The sequence below is a fragment of the Salvia splendens genome, chromosome 2 (assembly GCF_004379255.2).
Source record: "Salvia splendens isolate huo1 chromosome 2, SspV2, whole genome shotgun sequence".
Lineage (NCBI taxonomy): Eukaryota > Viridiplantae > Streptophyta > Magnoliopsida > Lamiales > Lamiaceae > Salvia > Salvia splendens.
Genome location: NC_056033.1, coordinates 2,377,652 through 2,387,489, shown reverse-complemented (window position 1 = coordinate 2,387,489; position 9,838 = coordinate 2,377,652). Strand labels below are relative to the sequence as shown.

General features: G+C 34.7%; 2 protein-coding genes across 3 annotated transcripts; one reads left to right on the top strand and one right to left on the bottom strand.

The window, feature by feature from the left end:
• Positions 1-1,000: 1,000 nt before the first annotated feature.
• On the top strand, positions 1,001-1,775 carry LOC121769166 (FCS-Like Zinc finger 15-like). Its single transcript, XM_042165885.1, has 2 exons — positions 1,001-1,259; positions 1,350-1,775. Exons 1-2 carry the CDS (start codon positions 1,075-1,077, stop codon positions 1,534-1,536), a joined length of 372 nt encoding a protein of 123 aa, XP_042021819.1. The 5' UTR covers positions 1,001-1,074; the 3' UTR covers positions 1,537-1,775.
• A 1,025-nt stretch (positions 1,776-2,800) lies between these two features.
• On the bottom strand, positions 2,801-8,956 carry LOC121783013 (dynein light chain LC6, flagellar outer arm-like). Of its 2 annotated transcripts, XM_042181050.1 has the most exons (4): positions 8,618-8,753; positions 5,068-6,673; positions 4,884-4,989; positions 2,801-3,206 (listed from the first exon to the last, which is right to left on the bottom strand). In XM_042181050.1, exons 2-4 carry the CDS (start codon positions 5,233-5,235, stop codon positions 3,124-3,126), a joined length of 357 nt encoding a protein of 118 aa, XP_042036984.1. In that variant the 5' UTR covers positions 5,236-6,673; positions 8,618-8,753; the 3' UTR covers positions 2,801-3,123. The 2 variants fall into 2 exon arrangements, with proteins under 2 accessions (XP_042036984.1, XP_042036991.1); XM_042181057.1 differs by lacking the exons at positions 2,801-3,206; positions 4,884-4,989 and adding an exon at positions 8,442-8,547 and having other exon boundaries at positions 6,315-6,673; positions 8,618-8,956.
• Positions 8,957-9,838: the final 882 nt, after the last annotated feature.

Genomic DNA, 9,838 nt, shown 5'->3' with positions numbered 1-9,838 from the left:
CATTTTGGGATTCAAATTTTAATATTACATGTATACTAATTGAGTTAAAAGTAAAGATGGAAAATAATTATTGTAAGGATTACTAATTTTGTTTTGAATAATTTTTTACCGTATAAGGAAAAAAAATGCTCAAAAGCTATCAAATGGCGATTCAAATAGAGTCACATTATCGAAATATTTTAAATTGATTTTAACCTGCAACAAAGTCTAAAGTTTCATATTTTTATCATCCATTATCACATAAATATTATGTACGCAACAGAATTTAATTACTAAAAATATAGTAGTAGGAGATAGAATAAGTAATCTGATTCAAAGAAATATCGATGGGCGCAGTTGTTTTACTCTTGGCTCACGGTATTTCAACTATACTATAAAATTCCTAAGGTCATATATTTAAATTAATAGAAATGACTAATTGTTCATATGATAATGATAACAATGACTTTGATAGAAAATGAAAAACCTTGAAAAAAGAAGGTAGAAATCAAAATGAAATCATACATCTCTAAAATAATCATGTTCTAATTTTAGTCCCAAATCTCATTATACAAAGTACGAACCCCGTAATTAATAATTTTATTGCATGACCCACTCTCATTTCTATAAAAACAAAAGAATCTGCATTTAACTTTTTCAAAATCTCTTTTATAATTTTGTCGAAAAGCATATGAGTTAATGTACTCTTTGTATTAGTGTATTATTGAGAAATTAATAAAATGATCAAAAAAATAATTGACAATTGTAAAAACATCGTTATTTATCATTCTAATTTTGACGCAAACCAAAAATAACAATTTTTCGTATAAATATAGATAAGGAAGCCAACAAATTTTTTTACGGGCGCTCTAATTAATGAGTGCAGTAAAATGCCACGAGCCACAGTGAAAAAAATAAAATAAAAAAAAAGTGTTGCACTTGCATCGGACACAAAACGACAAAAACCAAAAACGAGCGAAATCGGAACAAAAAAAGAAATGAAAAATGAAAAAAATGGAAATGCTGAAACAGAATGATAGTATAAAACTGTGATGAAAACACCCCCAAAATCTCCACCATCTTTCCGCCGCAGCAATGAAACGTGAGATGGTAGGCTTAAGCGTGATCCTCGAAAACCACAGAGATCTCTCCGTCAGAAGAAGAAGCCCCCAAATTCTCAGCAAAGGCGCCATGATCAGACCTTCCTCTCCTCCATTTCTCGAGAATTGCTCCCTCTGCCGGCGAAAATTATTGCCAGGAAAAGACATATACATGTACAAGTAGGGTTCCGTTTCTTCTCTCTCACTCGATCTCCAATCTCGATCGTAATTGTGATTGATTAGTGAACTCTTTAATTTGTGTATTTGTAGAGGGGATATGCCGTTTTGCAGTGTGGAGTGCAGGTCCAGGAAGATTTTTATCGACGAAAAGGAGAGCTGCGAAAAGAGTTGTACGTTTGAGTACACCTGTTCAGCTGCTGCTGCCCCGCCGCCGCCGTCGTCTTCCCGCACCGCCAAGGCTGACCGTGCGCGTTTTTCCGTTTCTGCCCCTTGCTGATTTCGTTTCTACCCCGACCGTGTTGAGGGTGTTTTTGGAAGTTCCACTTCTTATGTTGAGAACATTTTATTTTTTAGAGCGAATTGAATGTTCCTCTTTTTTTTTCTGGTTTAATATTAGTAGTAATATTTTATTTGATCTCTGCATGTTCGAAATTCAACCAAATACGAAAATAATATCAATATTCACAAACTCATTTTATTTGTGTTTTAATATAAAAAGAAGACATATTTCACTAACTTTACTTTATTTTTATTTATCACTAGTGGTTTACGTATTTAATGATATTTAAGTGTAGTACAATTATCAAAACCAGTATGAAGTTGGGGACATGTATGGATAAGGACTAGTTTGTCGTATCGCAAACTTAAATTATGTCCCAAAAATAGTTTTGTCGTATTACTGAAAATGTTTGATATTATCGTGTTATAGACTTCACTCTTCAGTACTCCATTTGATATCTTTATTCTATTATATAATTCACTGAATTTGAGGTTAGCAAAGGTTATGTGTGATCTCTTTATTTTAATTTTGTGAAAGTAAGACGAGAATGAATAGCTTCGAAAATTAATTATTTTATTTGTATTGGGATAAGAACTCACAGTTCATAATCAAATCGGTATTGAGAATTCGAACGTTGTATTCTTCAAAATTAAATGTAAATAACTACTATATTTGTGAATTTATTTAAACCTATCCGACTAGCTAGAAAATTATGAGTATTAAATGTTAATTTCGGTTAGTGGAAAATATAAACAAAGCAGAACTCAAAGAAGATTTTAGTATAAAGGCGTGAAAGAATAATTTTTTTTATTTAAAGTGGAAATTAGCCATTTCCAAATTTTTATACTCCACTAGTATTAGCTAATGACACTTCTGGCTTCAACTCACATTATTAAATAATAATAGTAGTAGTGAAAAAAATTAACTCAAACATGATAGAGCTTAAAGTCTAGTTTAATTTAGTTTGACACTAGTAGCTACTCCATCTCAAGATTGTCACAATCACATCCACTCAATTCAATACTTTCAATTTGTCTATTTTATTATCAAATCCACTTAAAAAATTTCTGTACCAAAAACAAATGCACTACTTAAGTCTTAATAGTTCTAGATGAACGTAGAGTAATTGTAAAATTGATAAAAATGAAGCAAAATTGCCAATGATTGTGGAGAGAAGGGCGTTATCAGTCTCTTAAGATATTCACATGTGAGTTGTTTCACATCGAAAGCATCTGTAGCATTCATAAAACAGAAAAAAACAGATCAAGAACACCCCTTGCCATTGCTCAAACCGACCATAACATGCGATCAAATCAAGAACATACGAAGATAAGTACTCCTGCGCTAACGACACAGAACGAACAACGAGCGAACAGCGAAAAGGGACATGAAAAAGTGGGAACTAACGACACAGTACGTTTCACACAAAATATACAAGAACAGGGGAGTCTTCCATGGATTAAGATATGTGAATGATAATACGTACAAAAAGCAAGGAGGCGGCTACAGCATAATCATCCTATCTTCTTCTTCTCCTCCTCCTCCATTCGTCACTGTCCGCCTCCATTCAAGTCATTCAATGGATCAGCCAGATTTGAAGAGGAGTACAGCTTTGGTGTCCAAATAGAAGTAGACAAAGTGATTCGTCTCATGAGTTACATAAGAACCTAAGGACAATAGGCAAAGACAAATTAGAGTGCATTTTATTAAAAGCAGTACTAATACCTAATCCAGATCATTGTCTGTTGTAATTTATCTGTAAACATGTCTGGTGGAAAGATGACATATATGTGTAGCAGCTGTAATGGCATAAGAAATGCAGGTTGGTGATCCGGTTTCATCCTATGACATATTGAAACACCCAACACCCTAAAAGCAAGGCTGTAACAAACTACACCGCCTGGTTCCTTCTGATCTAAATTTTTCTCACTATCAACGACATGGGAGTAAAATAATTAAGAAATAAAATGAAAGAGCAATAGATTCAAATTTTCTTCGAAGAAAGAGATTCAAAAACCAAAGATGTTTAATCAAAGTTCAGACGACCAATAAATAACTTGTACGAAAAAAGTGATTGTGTTATTTACTACCACAAATATTTTAACAAAACTTTGTAACTAAAGTATGGATGATTCAATGAAAAGATGTAGGCACAATCATGCATTTATGGAAAAAGGTAAAGAAAATGTATGATAGCATTGAGTTGCTTAATGAACTCGTACATATTGGAAGTAACGTCAAATATGAAGAAACATCCTAACTATTTTCTTATCTTACTCAAGAAAACATAAGATGAAGCAAAAATTCATACATAGTCCATGTGTCACACATATAAGCCGAAAAGCAAAAACAAAGACCAAAATGAAGTTCGAATAACAACGGCTAGGAAGTCTGATCCAATATAGAAAAGAACACCAATCCATCCTCTGCTTTATTCATAGTTTCATACCAATCAATATGTTCTAATGTAACCATGTAATCGAGCAGCACGAAACCCATGTTAAACCCCATCACATGGCGATTACCATTTTGTGATGCTTATCGAGAGTTAAACTCTAAAACGAGACTCAAAATGCAATTTAACATGTCCATTCCTCATTTCCTCGAATGTAAACAAAGATCTGTATGCCAATACATACAAGTCTCACCCATCTATCCCACACTATATCTACTACTATAAGTAAAAAAGTGTCTATGTACACCACATTTTCCCTTTTGGCAAAACAACTGAGTCAAGCTTCTTCCCGCATTAAATGCAAGAAGAATATCGGCCAGGTATTAGAATATCAAATCAACATCTCCAGCTCTTTCCCAATCAGAAACAACTAAAACCTAGCTGACATTCTTGCATCTATTAATTCTACATATCCAACTCACAAACACTCATATAAATACCAACATCAAGCTCTATAGCATAACTCAAAAATTAAGCAAAAAGAGCATGTAACAAAACAGCTTAACAAGGCCCTTTTTCTATATCAGACTAGTCATAAGATTACAAGAAAAGGGAGCAACTAAAATGCAAAAATTCAACTCCTATCATCTGCTTAAAGCGATAACTACACAAGGAAACTATATAATCAACCCGTTACATTCGAATATGCAACGAGGGCAGTACGCGAGCCTATCCCAGATCCAAAATAATGTTAAAAAGCAACATAAACACAAACAACACATCAAGTCAAAGGACAGCACAATGCACATAGTTGAGCTGAAACAAACAAAGTTAACAGTTTCATCAAACAATAATGTCAAAAACAGAAACAATCCCAGTACCAGAACCTTCATCGATATTCAATGGAAACCAAGCAATAAAGATAATCAACAAAAGGAATTTTGGATACCGAAATTCTTGCCAACAATGCAATGCCAAGTTGGGCCGTATTTTTTGTCGAATGTCTTCTTTATGTGCTCCGCCACATCCTTCTCTACACTAAACTTCTCAAACGCCTACGAAAAATTCAACAAAATTCCATGAAAAGCACATAGAAGATTAGGGAGGGAGGAGAGAGGGGATAGAGAGATTACGCCAATTGCAATGTCAATAGCTTCTTTCTGGATGTCCTCCTTCATGTCTGCGCTCTTAATGATGACTTTCTTGCTGGGATTCGATCCGATGGAGGACTTCCGATCCTCGGCGGAGGAGCTGAGCGCCGCCGCCGCTCCACCACCGTTCCTCTTCGTGTCTTGGCTCATTATTGAGGTGGACTTCACTCCCTCTCCTCTCCTCTACTCTACTCAATCGAAGATGAAAAAATCAATCTTTAATTGAAAATTGAAGTCTTCAGCTAGAGAGAGAGAGAAAGGGTGTCATGTGTGGTGTCACTGACGGCGGTTTTGGTTGGGGAATTTCTGCTTTTTCACTAATAAAATACAGAAAATCAACTCGTTTTTCTTATCATCGTTTATTCAGGAATCACATCGCCGCATACATATTTACTCTCCCTTTGACTCTTGAGCTGACATGGTCTAACTGTATATCCCAAAATCGAAACGTATTAGGAGTAAAAATTAAAGATATTTTCATAATGAAATTAATTAGAAAGGAAAAACGTTAAAGATAATACTTATATATAGGCTTGAGTTTTGAAAGAGAATGACATGCCTTTCTTCCAATGCGTCGTATATTGTTTGTTCGATTCTAGAAATACCATCATGATGCTTGTGTCTATTTCGTTTGAGTTGAATTTACACGATATGAGTAAATTATAGGAGTATTGATTTTGGAGATACCACGTCAATTTGAGAATTTTAGCCAAAGTATAATTTGTTTTTGTGGAAAAAGAGTTTTTCTCAATTTACCATACAGATATTAAAGCTATTTCTAAATTTATCAGTGTATTCCACATCAAGAAATATGAAATAAAAAGAGATCAACTTTAATACTCGTGGTAATAAACCACTTTCCATCATCAATTGATTTTGGAATAAGATCTTATTAGGGTTTAGCTAGTCTCCTTTTCACATATCAGATAGGCCTAATCAAGATTCAAACAAAGTAGGTAAGTAGTGAGGATCATCAAAGCGTATATATAAAGGGTCAAAATGCGAAAATGCTTCTAAACATCGTATATTTCATCAAGGGTAGCATTTACACAATAACATCAAGTCTCGGTCGAGATCATGTCATTCACAAAACTAGAAAGAGCTTAATCAACTCTACAGTCTTGAAGAAAACAGAAAGACAAATCGAGAACACCCCTAGCCATTGCTCGAACCAATCATAACACAGCGATCGTACCAAGAACATATGCAGATAAGAACTCATGTGCTACTATACAGAAGCAGAGATTTCTTATAAATTTGTTTTACCATTCTTATCTTCAAGAACAAAGCAAACAGAAAAAATGGACATCAAACAGTGGGAACTAACGACGCCTTACTCCTTAGTGTCAACACATCACACAAAATATACAAGAACGAGGGAGTCTTCCATATATAGAGATATTGAATCATAATACGTACAAAAAGCAAGGAGAGGGCTGTAACATAATCATCTTATCTTTTTCATCACCCGTCAATGTCCATCTCCATTCAAGTCATTGCACGGATCAGCCAGATTTGAAGAGGAGTACAGCTTTAGTGTCCAAATAGAAGTAGACAAAGTGATGCGTCTCATGAGTTACATAGGAACCTAAGGACAATAGGTGAAAACAAATTAGAGTAATTTTTGGAAAAAAAAGGTAATATACCTAATCCAGAATCATTGTTTCTTTTATACTCCATTACTACCATATCAGTAAACATATATCAGATGGAAAGATAATAGCATAATTTATCTGTAAACATATAGGGGGAAAGATGACATAGATGCGTAGCAGGGGATCGGGATTTCATCCTATATGACATATGGAAACATCCTAAAGCAAGGCCATAACAAACTATACGAGCTGGTTCAGTCTGATCTCGATTTTTATCAGTATCAACGAATGTGAAGGTAACATACTTTAAGAAATAATTGAAAGATGTCAAAAGATTTTATTTATCTTCGAACCTCTTTATTGGGTAATAGATTGAATTTTCAAGAATTGAGTATCTGAATGATGACATGATCCAACTAGCTCAAAGTTGCTTGATCCATCAAAGTATGTGCTGGATTATTAGCCTATTGTATTATTTTTATCTATCCAAACAAGCACACAACGACTCCATCTAGAAAGTAGAATTTGAAGACTTGAGGTGCATGTGCCACAAAATAAAAATATTAGGAAGATCAACAAAATTCCAAAAAGACCAAAATCAGTTCTTTATCATTTTGATGCATGATTCTCTCTTTAACGTGAAACCGATGTTAACCCTATCATGTGGTGATTAGCATTTCGTGATTCTTCTCGATCGAGAGTTGGACTCTAAAACGACACTCAAGATGCAATTTTAAAGGTCTACTCCTATCATGTAAAGAAAGATCTTTGCCAATACATAAATGCCCCATCCATCCATCCCTGACTATATCTACTGGAGTATAAAATAAGAAAGTGTCTATTTCCACCATATTTCCCCTTCTGACAAAACAACTGAATCAAGCTTCTACCCGTATCAAATGCAAGAAGAATATCGACCTGAAAATTGAACATCTAATCAACATTTCTCCTGCTCTTTCTCAAGCAGAAACGGCTATAACCAAGCTGTCATTCTAGCATCTATAGCTCTATAGCATAACTCAAAAACTAAACACAAATGACCATACAACGAAACAGATTAACAAGGCCTTTTTACTACATCAACCTATTCATAAGATTACAAGAAAATGGAGCAACTAAAATGCAAAATTTCATCTCCTATCATCTGCTTAAAGCAATGACTACAGAAGGAAACTATACATTCAATTATATCCAAAATAGAGTTAAAACGCAACATAAATCAAACAACATATCAAGCCAAAGGACAGCTCAGTGCTGTAACCAAGCTGCCATTGTTACATCTACTAAATCTACAGATCAAACTGACAAACACTCGCATAAACACCAACATCAAGCTCTATAGCATAACTTGAAAACTAAGCACAAATAAGCATACAACGAAACAGCTAAACAAGGCCCTTTTTCTATATCAGACCAGTCATAAGATTACAAGAAAAGGGAGCAACTAAAATGCAAAAAATAAACTCCTATGAGCTGCTTAACTCGATAACTTCACAAGGAAACCATACACTCGACCTCTTACACTTTCGAATATGCAACGGAGGCCGTCCTAGATCCAATAAGGTTAAAACACAACATAAACACAAACAACACATCAAGTAAAAGGGCGGCACATAGCTGAGCTGAAACAAACAATGTTAATAGCTTCAGCTTACAATAATGTCAAAAACAGAAACACTCCCAGTACCAGAACCTTCATCAATATCCAATGGAAACCAAAACCAAGCAATAAACATAATCAACATGAGGAATTTTGGATACCGAAATTCTTGCCAACAATGCAATGCCAAGTTGGGCCGTATTTTTTGTCGAATGTCTTCTTTATGTGCTCTGCCACATCCTTCTCTACACTAAACTTCTCAAACGCCTATGAAAAAAATCAACAAAATTCCATGAAAAACACATAGAAAATTAGAGAGGGGGGAGAGAGGGATTACGCCAATTGCAATATCAATAGCTTCTTTCTGGATGTCCTCCTTCATGTCTGCGCTCTTAATGATGACTTTCTTGCTAGGATTCGATCCGATTGAGGACTTCCGATCCTCGACGGAGGGCACCGCCGCTCCAGTGCCGTTCCTCTTCGTGTCTTCGCTCATTTTTGCGGTGTGACTTCACCCCCTCTCCTCAATTGAAGATGAAAATTTCAATCTTTAATTTCAATCGTGAGAGAGAAAGTGTGTGGTGTCTGATTTGTAGAAAGCTGGATTTCTCAATCGGGGTGACGGCGGTTTTGGTTTTGGAATATCTGCTTTTTCGCTAAACAAAAACAAATTCAATTCTTTTCACTCGAGATAAATAAATTCCATTTTTTTATGCTTTCTTTTATACCCATTTTAATTTTACTTTTCAACTTACATCAAAATAAAAGTTTACAACTGTTTCATGTGTATGAATAACTCCCTCTACAAGTTTAGAAGCAAATTACACGACTAGGCATATCTTTAGACACAACAATGTGCAAAAATGATCCTAAAAGTGTAACATAATGTTGGAAAGCATTTGAAACAACATGTAACGCAAGGTGTGCAGATGCATGTAAAGTTGTAGGTGTATGTCTCGTCGTTGAGCAGCATGCACCTACCTCCACTTCGACCAATATCGTAACGTAACATGTGTTAATGCACATCATCCAATCTAGAGGCTTTTAATATTTTTCACTACATACTACTCTCTTCGTTCCACAAGAATATACACTCATTCATTTTTAGTCTTTGCACTTTCTAATTTTGGAAATTCTTCTCTCTAATGAGGTGGGACCTATTATCTACTAACAATATTTTAATTATTTATTATTTTTATTTATCTCTTACTTACCAATTGTGTATTAAAATTCGTGCTCACGGTCAAAAGTGTATATTCTTGTGGGACGGAGGAAATATAAAATAAAAATATAACTGTGAGAATCATGAATAATGAACTTGGGATATTTGACAGTGTTGTTAAATTTAGAGTGATTAATTGTGGGGAAGCACCTAAAGGAGTTAGAGAGGGCCTCTTGTAGATATCCATTGTGCATTTGTTGTGTTAAGAGAGATGATTGAGCACACATTGATGAATGATGATTCTAGGTTATTCAAAAAAATCAAACATAGGACAGTAAAATTCACATTTGTTGCAGCCTTTTCATTTCCAAAATCAATAAAACCATCTATAAATTT

What these genes read in the sequence shown, in the direction of transcription:
- LOC121769166 (XM_042165885.1), top strand. Translation starts at nt 1,075, where the DNA reads ATGAAACGTGAGATGGTAGGCTTAAGCGTGATCCTCGAAAACCACAGA. An exon ending in AAAGACATATACATGTACAA is followed by an intron (nt 1,260 to 1,349) that starts GTAGGGTTCCGT and finishes GTGTATTTGTAG; the next exon opens with AGGGGATATGCCGTTTTGCA.
- LOC121783013 (XM_042181050.1), bottom strand. Translation starts at nt 5,235, where the DNA reads ATGAGCCAAGACACGAAGAGGAACGGTGGTGGAGCGGCGGCGGCGCTC. An exon ending in CTATTGACATTGCAATTGGC is followed by an intron (nt 4,990 to 5,067) that starts GTAATCTCTCTA and finishes AATTTTTCGTAG; the next exon opens with GCGTTTGAGAAGTTTAGTGT. An exon ending in CATTGTTGGCAAGAATTTCG is followed by an intron (nt 3,207 to 4,883) that starts GTATCCAAAATT and finishes TATTGTCCTTAG; the next exon opens with GTTCTTATGTAACTCATGAG.